General features: G+C 52.9%; 1 protein-coding gene across 1 annotated transcript in view; it reads left to right on the top strand.

Moving 5' to 3' along the window:
• The window catches only part of LOC105308686 (SPARC-related modular calcium-binding protein 2), a 117,921-nt gene that overhangs the window by 79,466 nt on the left and 24,286 nt on the right, over nt 1–14,169 (top strand). The window contains exons 8-9 of the mRNA XM_011384672.2: nt 317–495; nt 12,978–13,164. Coding sequence (XP_011382974.1) covers nt 317–495; nt 12,978–13,164 — 366 coding nt within the window. The remainder of the gene's footprint in view (nt 1–316; nt 496–12,977; nt 13,165–14,169) is intronic.

The following is a 14,169-nucleotide window of genomic DNA, read 5'->3' as shown; positions in this document are numbered from 1 at the left end:
TCTCAGGTGCTGTGATCTTTTATCAAACCTGAGGACCAGATCGCCGCCATCGTGGTTTTTTTCTCTGAATACACAGACATCTTAAATTCATGCCCGAACACTTGTGTCCGTCTCCGTCAGTTAATCGGGATCTAGTGTGACACCTGGCACTGCATAGAATCTAAAGGGAGCAAGAGACAGGGGCCGGGACTAGGGAGCTTCTGTGAAACGTGTCTGTACTTAGGCGACTGCTTATCTGGGTCAGGAGGGAGCCGAGGGAGCTCGGCCGCCTGTGTGCTTGGCCCCCCATTTTTGAGCTAAGTGCTTTGCCCCCCAGTGTGGGCACCGCCCTGTTCCGGAGTGTGCAACGCCACGAGGAGCGTGTGGTGGGACCCGGGCCGGCCGCGGTCACCGCCTGGCGGTCAGGGCGCTGCGTGCGCCTGCTCTGGCGAAGCCAAGTACCGTCACTTCGCTGTGTCGAGGACACGCCGACATCCCCACGGCTGCCCCCGGAATGTCAGCTTTGATGATCTGCGGGGGGAGGGGGCGGGTGTCCGTGTGCCGTGTGCAGTACCGTTCCGGTGACAATCGCTGCCGTGCGGGACGCCCTCACCCCTCGCGGCCGTCACGGTCGGCGGGTTTAACAGCTGAGGTTTCTCCTCCCCGCACGTGCATACCTGCGCTGTCACCCCTCCCAAGGGCACGGCGCCTTCGACCCCGGGCTGTCACAGTCCTGGCCGGCCAAGAGGGGGTGCCGACAAGGGGCTTGTCGAGCCCGGGGCGGGGGGTGGGGGGCTGGTCTGCGTGGCCCACACAGCAGGCTCTCCGGGTCTCTTCAGAGAGAAGGAGGCTTTGCAGACCACGCTGCCGCCGAGGCGTGGGCACTTCGTGGCGGTCCTGACCTCTGGTCTGACGTTGCTGGTGGAGCGAGTCCGCGTTCTCTCTGCCCCTGGCTCCGCCGACATCTGATGCGGGGCCAAGGAGGCCACCCTTGAGAGGCCTCCATGGGGACACACGCGGGCCACCCGGCCCCGCTCCGATGAGCCCGGTGACCGGCCCTTCCATTTACTGCCCTTTTAAGTTTTGCCTGTGAGCTGGAAAATACACCGAGGCCCGGTTCCGTCATCTCTGAAAGCCTCCCCCGCTCGGGAGAAAAATATTTCTTCCTGCCAGACCATCCGAGCGGCTCTGCTTTCCACCCAGCAGACGCCCTGGGTGCTCGCGAGGGTCCGCGGTTTCATGGGGCCCTCGGTGGGGACGCGTCTCTGCTTTCTTCAGGGCTGATAATTTTTGTTTTATTGAGCATATTAAAATTAGTGCCAGAAGATAATCATCTTTGATTCTGCTTTAAATCATGGTAAATTGCATTCCCTAGGGAAAAATAATATAAATTATGTTTTCTTTATTTCTGTTTTAAAATGTTATTTCCCTCATTTTTAATTTTAGTTTTCAGACATAAGATTTCCAAAGCATCAAGGTACCAACGAGACTCTTGAGTTATGACGTTTTGGTCATTGGAAAAGATCAAAATATTAAAATAAATCAAATAGCTCCTTTTAAATGTAGACTATAAAAGCATATTATTTGAAAATACTCATTGGTCTCTCTAAAAATGTATATAACTGAATTTATACAGTTTTCCTAATTGTAAAAGGGGGCTTTCATTATAATCATATTTAATTCTGAGATTTCAAGATCCAAACCACGATGATATAATCAGGATATAACATTTCAGCCTGAGTACACACGATAATAATGCAACGGGGCAAACCGCCTCCGCGCTGGCTGGAACCGAGCGCCAGCCGCGTGTGCACGTGGGCCTTTGCGACTCGCCGCGGAGAAGGGCTTTTGATCTGTCATCGAATCAGCGAGGTCGGACAGTAATCGAGGTCCTTCGCACAGCCCCGGCTGCGGTTCACAGAAAGCCCACTGCTAGCGGCGGAGCGCCGGGTCTCGACGCACAGCATGGCCGGCTTCCTGCCTCACTACGACGGTGCGGGGAGCCCTGTGGTCGCACCTTTGCCACCGGTGTCCTGAAGGTCAGGTTCATGTGTCCAGCCCAAAGCTGGGGGCTCGCCGTGGGACTGCTTTGGTCCCGTTCTCTCGAAGGTGTCCCTGTTGTTGACAGTGCGTGAGGGTGCAGGCCCTAGGCGGGCGCATCTCTGTGGCCAGGCCTGTGCCCGGGGGCGGGGCCGGCCCGGGAGGTGCCACGATGGGCCAGGGGCAGGTCGCGGGCACGTGGACAGGCCGCAGGTGCGAGGACTAGGTAGGGAAGCAGCAGCGTCTCCGCTCCAGACCCCAAACAGAGCCATGTGTCGTTGCCTCCGTGGGAGGGAGCATTCTGGGCCAGGGAGGGGACAGGGGAGACACGTGTTGCGTACGCGGCAAAGGTGCTCTGGGACACCGTGCACACCGACTGCCAGTGGGGAGACGGCAGACATGGCGATCGCGGGCATGACCGCTCCTTCTCCCGAGCGGCTGTGAGTCCCGCTGCAGCCTTTCTCCCCGCAGGAGTCGGGGTCCGGCCGCTCAGAGCCAAGCGGGGCCTCCGGGACGGGCAGAGGGTGGACGGGCGCGGAGATGACCGGGATTCCCTCGGCGGTCCGGAGCAGGTCACCTGCTCCGCTGTTTCGGCATCTCGTCTCTGAAATGGGCATGGCGGCTGACCTCACAGCCAGCAGGGTCCAGTCACTGGACAGCAGCGGAGTGACTTTCCAGATGTCCATGTCCAAGATCAGTGCCAGACTTCAAAATTACAGGAGGACGTTTCCCGGAATCTCACGTGTGTGTGTCCGTACGTGTGCATGTGTGTGCGTGTGTGTCCATGTGTGTGCATGTGCACACACGTGTACACACGTACACGTGTGCATGCACGCTCATATTTTTGCATGTGTGTGCATGTGTGTTGCTTGTGTGTGCATGTGTGTTGCATTGCGTTTGCACATGTGCATGTGTGCATGCATGTGAATTGTGTGTGCATGTGTACCTGTGTGCATGTGCGTGTGTGTGCTCATGCACACACGATTTTGTGTGTGTGCACGTGTCGCATTGTGCGCACGTGTGCACGTGCACGCGTGCTGTGTGTGTGCATGTGTGTGCATGCATGTGTTTGTGTGTGCATTACACACACGTGTTGCATGTGTGTGTGTGTGTGTGTGTGTGCGAAATTCGTGAGCAACCTGGAGTCCTGCATTTCTGGCAGCCCCGCCTGCTGGCACATGCACTGCTCTGGTTACAAACTTCATGTGGCTCATCTCCAGTAGAGAAGGGTCTGGGCTTTCTTCAGAGGTCAAACGTTAGTCCAGAGTATTAGTTTGTCAGGTCAGGGCTGTCGTGACAAAGGTCGAGGACCGGTGGTGGCTTCAGCACAGGACAGCGTTTCTCGCAGTTCCAGAGGCTGGCAGTCCGTGTCCGAGGGGCCGGCGGGGTGTGCTTGTGGTAAGGACGCCTCCTGGCGTGCGGACGGCCTCCTTCCCTCTGAGTTCTCCACGGCCTTTTGTCTGTGGGTGCAGCTTCCTGGTTTGGTCCCCTCCTCTTATAGGGACACCAGTTCTCCTTCTAGTTCCTTTAGGTGTATGTTGGACTACAGCCCCCTTATGACCTCGTTTAACCTTAACTTCCTCCTAAGGTGAAATAAGAAGGCCGCGTTGAAAGCCCTGTCTCCAGATACAGTCACGTTGGGCGCTGGGGCCTCATCGTATGAATTTTAGTCCATAACATGTAAAATAGAATTATTTTGGTTTGGTTTATATTTGGATGTTTTGCACTGAAAGCAAAACCTATCAGTAAAAAGGGTCAGGACGGAGATAAAATCAGCCATTGGTATGTTCCTGCTGCTTTACTGAATCCATTGATCAGTCCTAACAGTATTTTGGTGGAATCTTTAGGGTTCTGTCTCTGTAGTATCATGTCAACTGCAAATAATGACGGTTTTACCTCTTCGTCTCTGATTTGGGTGACTTTTATTTCTTTTTCTTGTCTGATCACTGTGGCCGGGACTTCGATACTATATTGAATAAAAGTGGTGAAAGGGGACATTCTTGTCTCATCCCTGATCTTAAGGGAAACAGTTTTAGCTTTTCTCTGTTGAGTCTGATGTCAGTGGGTTTGTCGCTGAGGCCCTTATTATGTTAAGCTGTGTTTCCTCTATTCCCACTTTGCGGAAGCTTTTATCATAAAGGGATGCCGTGTTTTGTCAAATGCTTTTTCTGCAGCTATTGATATGATCATATGATTTTTCTCCTTTATCTTGTTCATGCAATGTATTACATTAATTGATTTGTGGTTATCGAACCAACCTTGCATCCCAGGAATAAATCCCTCGTGAGCATGGTGTTTGAGTTTTTTAATGTACTGCTGAATTTGGTTTGCTAATATTCTGTCGAGGGGTTCACATCTATGTTTATCAGTGATACTGGTCCATAATTTTCTTTTTCTGCCATGTCCTTGTCTGGTTGTAGACTCAGGGTCAAGGTGGCCTCGTAAAGTGAGCTCGGGAGCTTCCCTCCCTTGAATGTTTTGGAATAGTTTGAGAAGGACAGGTGTTAATTCTTTGCATGTTTGGTAAAATTCACCTGTGAAGCCATTCGGTCCAGGACTTTGTCGGGAGTTTTTTGATTACTCATTCAAATTTGTCAGTAGTATTTGGTCTGTTCAGGTTTTCTGTTTCTTCTTGATTCAGCCTCGGAAAATAGCATTTTCTCTAGGAATTTCTCCATCTTGTCCAGATTATTCAATTTGTTGGCATATAATTGTTTATAGTATTTTCTTATAATTCTTTTTTCTTCTGTGGAGTACATAGTCTCCTCTTTCCTTTCTGATTTTATTTATTTGGGTCCTCTCTCTTTTTTGATGAGTCTGATTAAAGCTTTATCAATTTTGTTTGTCTTTTCAAAGAACTAGCTCTGGGATTGTTGATATTGGATTGTTTTTTAGGCTCTATGTTATTTCCACTCTGATTTTACTATTTCTTTTCTTCTCACTTGGGGCTTTGTTGGTTGTTCTCTCTCTAGTTCCTTTAGGTGTAAAGTTAAATGTTTATCTGAGGCATTTTCTTGTTTCTTGAGGTGAGCCTGTATTGCTATGAATTGCCCCCTTAGGACTGCTTTCACTCTGCCCCATAGATTTTGGGTGGTTGTGTTTTAATTTTCGTTCGTCTCAAGGTGTCTTCTCGGTCTCATTGTTAACTCATTCATTGTTTGGTATTATGTTATTTAGCCTCCACGTGTTTGTGTGTTTTTCAGTTTTTTTCTTGTAATTGAGTTCTAGTTTCCAAGCATTGCAGTGAGAGAAGAAGCTTGATATGATTTCAATCTTCTTAAATTTATCGAAACTTGTTTTGTTCCAAGTGTCCTTGAAAATGATGTATATTCTGCTTCGGGACAAAATGTTCTAAATATATCAATTAAATCCATCCGTTCTAGTGTGCCATTTAAGACCACTGTTCCCTCGCCGGTTTTCCGTCTGGAGATCCGCCCATCGGGGTGAGTGCGGTGGGAATCCCCCCCCTTGACTATACCACTGCCAATCTCTCCCTTCATGCTCATTTTCCGGTTCGTATATGTAGGTGCTGCTGTGTAGGGGGCATAAGTGTTTACTAGGGTTATATCCCGTCGTTGGGTCGATCCCTTTGTTATCATGAAATGGCCTTCTTTGTCTCTTCTTACGAAGTCTGTTTTGTCTGATATAAGTATCGCTACCCCCAGCTTTTTGTTTGTTTGTTTCCATTTGCATGAAATATCTTTTTTCATTTCTTTACTCTCAGTCCGTGTGTGTCTTTCGATCTGAAGTGGATCTCTCACAGCCGATGTAAGGGACTTGTTTCCTTATCTGTTCAAGTACCTACATCTTTTGATTGGAGCATTTAATCCACTTACATTTAAACTAATTGTTGAGAGATGTGTAGTTATTGCCATTTTATTATTCATACTTTTGATCTTTTCTCCCCCTTTTTTCATAGAAGTCCCTTTAACATTTCTCATCATACTGGTTTGGTGGGGATGAACTGCTTCCGCTTATCTTATCTGAAAAGAACTGAAATTTTTAGCTAAGCTAAAAAGCATCCAAGGAATTTTCAGCCTTTACCATTAACACTCAACACTTTAACGGAGAGTTAGATTTTACAAAATATTAAGTGTGTGCTCAATCGTACTGGAAGGTGAATCGCTGGGAAGATGCTGTGGAGAGGGGTGGACAACGTGCTCTCAATAGGGGAGCTCGGTGTCTTTATTTACAATTGATTCTTGACCAAAGACGAAAAGGAACACTCTCTCCAGCCCCGTGTTTCTGTTGCTCGTGACTTTCAAACTTAACTTGAGAAATAAATTTTCCAAGATTACTCTCAACTAAAGGGCATGTTTTCTCTTTTGTTTGGAAAGTTGGAAATAAGTGTGTTTTTCTGTTTTGGTGTGACTCTGCATCGGGAAAAAACAATACTTTTCTTCATTTTAGAAGTCAGTTTTTAAAACTAAAAAATTGGAAAAGATTCTTTTAAATGCTTGGTTGGGAAGAGAGTTTTTATTAGCTCGAGATTTTTTTTGTTTGTTTAATTTTAAGCATTTTTCAAACATTATGTGTTTTCGGGTTTGCTGAACTGTTTGAAGCCATTGCTTCGATGTTTGAAATACTATGTTACAACCGAATTGTCTGTGAAGTAGAATTATGAGTTGAGGCAGATGTTAATAAATTAAGATATTTCTCTTTGTTCCTTGTCTTGTCTCTGTTTCTAAAAAACTAATGCCGTCCATGTCTTCTTCGTAGTTTTTATATTCTGTGAAGCTGTGGTCAGGTAGAGGCTGGACACAGTACTTTGTAACCTTTTCGGACATTTTTAGACGTGGCATAAGTGAAGATTTAGAGTTTTGAGCAAATAAAATGACAGAAACCAGAACGATTTAAGGGACCGAAGGTCTCGGTTGGGTCAGAGACCAACCGTGTGAGCACAAGCGGGTAGCCGCACGGAAGATGCGGGGGTCTTTTCCACGGTTAGAATGCGATGCTGACGTCTCTTTTCAGATGTGATCGGTATTTTATTTATTTTTTTTATTGTATATTCAATATGCTTTATTGTTTTACAGCAGTTTTGGCTTCACGAAAAAAAGTGCAGAAAGCAGTTTCCACACGGCCCCTCAGCAGCCCCCCCCATTTCTCCTCTAGCATCTTGATTAGTGTTATATTTTCTTTGTGATCGATAGACCGATATTGACCTATTATTGTTAACTCGATTTCATAGCTTACAGTAGGCTTTATTATTTGCGTCGCGTGTTCTATAGCTTTTGACAAATGCATAATGACGTGTACCCGCCGTTATAGATTCACACGGGTATTTCTCTGCCCCGCAGATCCTCGTGCCCTGCCTGTTCATCCCCGCCTGCCTCCAGCTCTTGGCGGCCACTGCCCTCTTCACTGTCTCCATATTTTGCCCTTTCCAAAGAGTATGTAGTTGGAATAATGCAGTGTGTAGACATTTCGGGCTGGCCTCTTGCTTAGTGACATGCATGTAACTGTCCCCATGTCTTCTCATGTTTCTGTAGCCCGTTTGTCTCGCTTGCTGACTAACGGTCCATTGTCCAAATGCACCACAGTCTGTTGATTTGTTTATCCATCACCTCTTGAAGGACGTCTTGGTTGCTCCCAATTTTTGGCAGTGATGAATAAAGCTGCTATAAATATCTGTGTGCAGCTTTTTGTGTGGAAATACGTTTTCAGCTAATCCGGTTAAATATCGAGGAGCGCCATTGCCGAATCACGGGGTGAGAGCATGTTTAGTCACAGTTAATTCCATCCCTAGTCACCTGCTCACCTCATGGCCAACGTCTTCCAAGGTGGCCGCACCATTTCGTGTCCCCATCAGCACCGAGTGACGGTTCCTGTGACTCCACGTCCTCGTCAGCATTTGGTGCTGTCAGTTTCTGGATTTTAGCATCCTCTGAGGTCTGTAGTGGCATCTCATTATTGTTCTAATTTGCAGTCCCCTAGTGACATATGAGATCGAGTATCTTTTCATACGCTTATTTGACATCGATGTATCTTCTTTGGTGAGGTGTCTATTCAGATCTTTTGCCTGTTTTTTTTTTTTCATCGAGTTGTTTTCTTATTGTTGAGCTTTAAGTGCTCTTTGTCTAGTTTGGACATGAGTCTCTTATGTGCTTTCCAAGCATTTCCTCTCTGGGGCACGTGTTTTCATGCTATGTACAGTGTCTGTCTTGGAATATACATTGTCAATGTGCTGCATTTCTGCATTTTACATTTAGGGTTGTGACTCATTTTGAGTTCATTTTTGTGATAAGTGTAAGGTCTGTGTCCAGATTCTTTTTTTCTCTTTTTCTTTCCTTTCTTCTTTTTTTGCATGCGGATGCCCCGTTTTTCCAGGACCGTGTGTTGAAAAGACTTTTTGCTCCATCGACTTGCATTTGCTCCTTTGTCGAATGCTCTCTGGCTGTGTTCGTGTGGGTCTACTTTTGGCCTCAGGGGCAGTGTTAAGGCTTAATAGTGTTTGGACGTTGGCCATGAGGTGAGCAGGTGACTAGGGATGGAATTAACTGTGACTAGAAAGATCTTCAAAGCAAAGAAGCAAGAGGTCGGACGCTGTGCCAGAAGCTGTCATGATGACCTGAGTTCTTGGCCATGGTCACCTCGGAACAACCAAAGGGTCCTGACAGAGCTGTCAGCGCCAGTCACAGCGTGCTCCCCCGCTGCAGGGAAAGCGCAGGCTCCCGGGCGTCACCTGCTGATCCGCCTCTTGCAGGTGGGGTCCAGGCGCTTGAACTTCTAATAAGTCTCAGCAGGATGGTCTGGCCCCGTGGAACAGGGGCCGGAGCAGCAGGGAGGAGGATGAGACACGAGCCAGCAGGGCCCTGCTGTGTGAAGGTGACACGTGCCCTGTGCAGCTCAGACTCTGAGTTCCGGGCTGAGGGACCCCCTTAGATGGGGGGAACCCATGGAGAGTGAGTGTGAGGACATTCGGGAAGGAGCAAAGTCACAGAGGGGTTGCTCCCGAGGCCCCTGTGTGGCTGGGGCGTGGTCTGTGGTGGCCCGGCAGTCCACACGTAGCACCGCGTGTCAGGAAGCAGGTGGCATCTTTGCTGAGCCTGGGGTTCTGGCCCCCGGACTCTGTGTAGGTGGCCCAGCCCATGGTCCGCTGGCTCCGGACAGCCGGCAGCAGACGCCTGCGTGTCAGGTGCGTGTGCGGGCGCGCGCTCATTCGGCGCCCTGGTGCCAGGCTCGCTGTTTCCTGCGGTCTGCGGATCTGCACACGGCGAACGTTTAGAATCTGTGCAGCTTGAGCTCTCCCGCGGGGTGTTGCGCTGTCTCCCCTTGTCGGGAGCGGGGCTTTGAGGGTTAGGACACTCCGGTCTGGCGGGAGCGTGCCGAGGCCTGTGGGAAGTGCCGGGTGCCCGGGCGGCCCGCCGACCCTCCCAGAAGGCTCCTCCGGCCGCCAGGCTCGTGTGGCCAGGCGGGCTCCCCACCGAGCTGCTGTTTCTGCTTCTAGAAACAGTAATTCTGTGACTTAAGCTTTAGTGCAGCTGTCAGGTCACAGAACGAGCATCGGACTTGCGAGTCTGGCGCGTCTTCCACCGTCGCCTTCCCCTCCTCAATGACTCTCTTCTTCTAAGTCCCGTCCGGCGTGTCTGTCGCCATCCTGCTGGGAACATGCTCTGTGTGTGTCACGTCAAGGCAGTGGCCGCAGAGCCTCCTTCAAACAGGATGGGGTTCCGCCACCAGCCTCCGGGGCGCAGAACACCGGACGCGTCCCTTTGCGTCCCTGGGAGGTGGACGAGCGCTCCTGCCGAGGTTGGGGTGTCTGCGGAGGGGGGCAGGGAACGCGAAGCACGCAGAGCCGTCTGAGCCGGCTTCGGCATCGGGGCGGGGGCTCCCTGTCATCTCCTGGAGCTCCAGCCACGCCTGCGGTTAGGCCGCCGCTGGCCTGTGATCACTCTGTGCGTGGGGCAGCGTGCCCGTCTCCAGGTCCCGTGGGGGATCGTCACGTCCCTGATGTCACTGCTGTCCCACAGCCCGGTGCGAGGCCAGTGCATCTGCGTCTGTTGGCAACACACAAACCTGAGGCGGCTGGTCACCCTAGGCCCACGCACAGCCCGGCCCGCGTGCCTGGGTCCAGGTCGACCTGTCAGCTCGTGGCTTCAGCTTCCTCAGCTGACCAGCGGGGCAATGACAGTCCAAACTCCCGCAGCTCGGTGAGGGCCGCAGGCGACAGGCCTGGCACCGTGAAGGACCCCGGCCACCGCATGTCCTGGGAGCTGCGCCCAGGACCGGGAGCTTGGCCTCCGGAGGGCCCGCCGTGGTCACAGCCAACCCCACCAAGTTGGTCCTTTTCCAGGTTGAGGTCCTGAGAAAACGAAGCAGCATCGGCCCTGGGTTTGGGACGTGTGGCCTGTGCCTTCCTTTCCCACACGTGAGCCCACTGGAGTGGCGAGGCCGGCCACAGTCCTCCGCACACGGCCCGGGCCGGGGGCTCGCGTGAGTGAGGGCCGTCGCTGCGCCTCGTATCCGCGCCCGTACAGCGGGCAGTGACAGCAGCTTCGGAGCTGAGTGTGCCCGAGTTCGCAGGACGGGACTGGACGGCACCCGCGGCCACACCTTGCCATCGTCGGCCCTTGTGACCAAAGGCACTGGGACAGGAGCGTGGAGCTGCCGCAGACGCGCGCGTTGGTCTGCTTCGAGCCGTGCAGACTCGGAGACCCACCTCGGGGACCCGTGCGGCCCTTTCCGCTTGCAAATGTGGCGCACGCCCCCCTCCATCCTGCTTCCTGAGAAGGAGGCCAGTGGCCCGGGGCGGGCGCGCTCTCGGTGGCTTTCAGAGGCCCCAGCGCCCCGAGGACAGACGACCCCTGTGCTGTTTCCACCGAGAGGCTTCTTCCCAGACCGAGCCCGTCTGGCGATGTTGTGTGCTCGCCAGGGACAGCGCCCTCACGCCCTGCCAGACACTGGTCTCGGCTGCAACTCTCTGGTGCTCGGACGGGACGTGGGGGCGACGTTCCAGGGCGTAGTCTGCAAGGGTCTGGGCGCCGTTTCTCCTGGCTGTGAGGGTTAAGGCTCTAGGCAGAGACATCCTCGTCCTGCACTGACGTGGGCTTTGCAGGGTCACCTGCTCCGATGGGCGCTTTCTCTACCGGCCAGTTAGTGACCTGGGGCCTTGCGGGGGTCACCCCACACCCGTGGAGAAAGGGGCGGGAGCTCAGAGTCCTGTTTTGTCTGACTCTCATGGTGGCTGGTAACATGGCACACGGAAAATTCTAAGCGGGAGCAGCTGCCTTGTCACACAGGTGTTAGGCGTTCTCGGATGACTTATCATCATAGCAGGTCATTCTCTTCCAATATCCCAATCCTACCAAGAACTCATACGACTCAATAACAACAACAACAAAAATGATCCAATCAGAAAATGGGCAGAGGACCTGAACAGACACTTCTCCCTAGAGGACATACAAATGGCCAACAAACATATGAAAAGATGCTCAATATCACTAGCTATTAGGGAAATGCCAGTCACAACCACAATGAGACACCATCTCACACCTGTTAGAATAGCTATAACCAACAGGACAAGTAATAATGAGTGTCGGAGAGGATGTGGAGAGAAAGGACCCCTCATACGCGGCTGGTGGGACTGCGAATCGGTTCGGCCACTGTGGAAAACAGTATGGAGGTTCCTCAGAAAACTGGGAATTGATCTACCATATAATCCAGCAATTCCTCTACTGGGTATTTACCCCAAAGACTTGAAAACTCATATCCGAAAAGATCCTTGCACACCAATGTTCACAGCAGCATTATTCACAGTGGCCGGGACATGGAAGCAACCGAAGTGTCCTCCGATAGATGATTGGCTAAAGAAGCTGTGGCACATATATATAGTAGAATATGACTCAGCCATAAGAAGAGATGACATCCTGCCATTTGCGACAACATGGATGGACCTCGAGATAATCATGCTAAGCGAAATAAGCCAGACAGAAAAAGTTGAAGATCATATGATATCACTTATATGTGGGATTTAAACCTAAAAACCTAAGAGCAACAAATGAGCAGGACAAACAGAGATTCAGGGACATGGACAATGGACTAGTGGTTCCCAGAGGGGAGGGGAAAGGGGGAGGGGAAAATTTAAAAAAGTGAAAAAAATAATAAAAATATAAGCTTGGGAAAATAAATACGCCTGGTCGTTGTCGTGGTCCTCTCTGGGACCGATCGCCTGATGGCTTCTGTCCTCGTGCGGTGCTTACACTCATCGTGACTGTGTCCAGCCTCGTGGCCCCGTGCTCACCGTCTGCCTAAGACCGTTGCCACTCGCTCAGAAATAAGCTGGGTGCAGCGGGTTGCCACCCCCTTTGGTTCAGCATCATCTTAAATCAAAGTCGGTGAAAAAATGGAAGGAAGGAGAAAATGACGATTGGTCCAGCGCCAGTTGCACGGAAGTGTGTGGAAGATGCTCGCGAGCGGCTCAGGGTCACGAGCGAGACCGGAAGCCGGACACGGGCGGACGTTGCTCTGCACGGCTGGGCCCTTGGCGCCCCGGGCTCTGCGCTTCCACCCGAGTCCTCACTCTAACCCCAAGACCTTCGCCCACTGAGTGTGACTGTGGCCTGGACGGTGAGGGGACAGCCGTCCATGAAGGGCCTAGTGGGGAGTCCCGCAGGTGCGAACCGTGCCGGGGGGACTGGGCGGGATCCTCGGGTGGGCCACAGGCCTGCTGGGCGCGTCCCTGACTCAGGCCCGCTGCAGAGGGGCCTGTGGCCGCTGGCAGGTCGTCCCACCTGTGCCCGCAGGGACCCGCCGGGCCTCAGACCTGCGTGCGGGTGTGTCCATGAGGACCATGCTCTCGCCATTGACAGGGGCGTGGTGCTGGGAGCCCCTGACCCCCTCCTGCCTCTCACCACCCCACCCCCGTCTCCTGCTTCCTGGGGCCTCCCAGGGCAGCCCCGTCAGGCCATGTGACGGGTTCCCGGTGCCTGCTCACACCTGTCTCCCCCTCTCTGTAGTGGCCTCGTGTGACGAGGAGCAGCAGTCGGCCCTGGAGGAGGCCAGGCAGCCGAAGAATGACAATGTGGTGGTCCCCGAGTGTGCCCACGGCGGCCTCTACAAGCCCGTGCAGTGCCACCTGTCCACGGGCTACTGCTGGTGCGTGCTGGTGGACACCGGCCGCCCTGTCCCCGGCACGTCTACCAGGTAAGGCCGTGGGGGGATGGACGGGGGCGCGGGGAGCACGGGGCCCACCGTTCCCACCATAGCCCGCCCTCGCCCTGGCCTCCCGTGCAGGGCACTGCAGAGGCCAATGGCTTTGGCCATCGGGAGCCAGAGGAAATTGTCACGTACGGTCGCCGGGGATGGCCCGTGCGAAGGACAGTGCTCGTGGGCAGCCGCAGGCACTTTCTGAAGTGTAACATATGCGCCCGGAAATCGCCACCTAGAGAGAGAGAAGGTGCTGGAGGCAAGGACAGCGGTGGCACTGGCCGGTCCGTGGGCGAAGCCGCCTGTCCTGCTCTGGCGCGTCCCCGCAAAGCCGCCCATTTCCCAGCAGCACGTGACAAGGACAAGTTCTTTGCGTGAGAGTCGAGGCATTTTTGCAGCTTTTTGCTGTGCGAATTGACCTCTGATTTTTTACAGATTTATATAAAACGGTTTACAAATCTATCACAAGAACCTCTCAGATGTTATCAGAGTAACGACCGACGTCACCTCTGGTGCCTGGCACAAGCACCGTGACCCTTCCTAAATGACTTCCTCGCGTTTTCAAGTGCGACCAGCACTTCGGGGCGGAGCGCACGGGTGCACGCTCGCTCCGGGTGCGGGGGCTCGGCTCCCGCGTGGGGGGCTCGGCTCCCGCGTGGGGGGCTCGGTTCCCGGCGGTGGTGCGGGGCTTCCTCAGGACAGTCGGCCACGCCTGTCCACCGCCCGCTCCCCTAACCGGGCTCCGTGGGTTTACCTCTGCTTGGAAATTGGAAGAGCAGGATTGCGTTGAAGCTGGTCCTCGGTGGCCGACCTGTCCCTGTCCCAGGCACATGGTGCGCAGCCTGGCACCCAGCAGACGCCCAGAGAGGCGGTCAGGCCAGGGCCGCAGACGGGCGGGCCTCTGCGGGGCTGTCGCAGGTCAGTGTGTCTAACGGGCCTGCTCCGCGGGAGGCTGAGAGCGTGACTCTCCTCACGGCGGTGCTGTGGGACCTCGGCTTCAGT

This window comes from Pteropus vampyrus, unplaced genomic scaffold, assembly GCF_000151845.1.
Source record: "Pteropus vampyrus isolate Shadow unplaced genomic scaffold, Pvam_2.0 Scaffold615, whole genome shotgun sequence".
In the NCBI taxonomy this organism is placed as follows: domain Eukaryota; kingdom Metazoa; phylum Chordata; class Mammalia; order Chiroptera; family Pteropodidae; genus Pteropus; species Pteropus vampyrus.
Note: the sequence above shows the minus strand (reverse complement) of the source record. Positions and strands in the feature narration are given on the sequence as shown.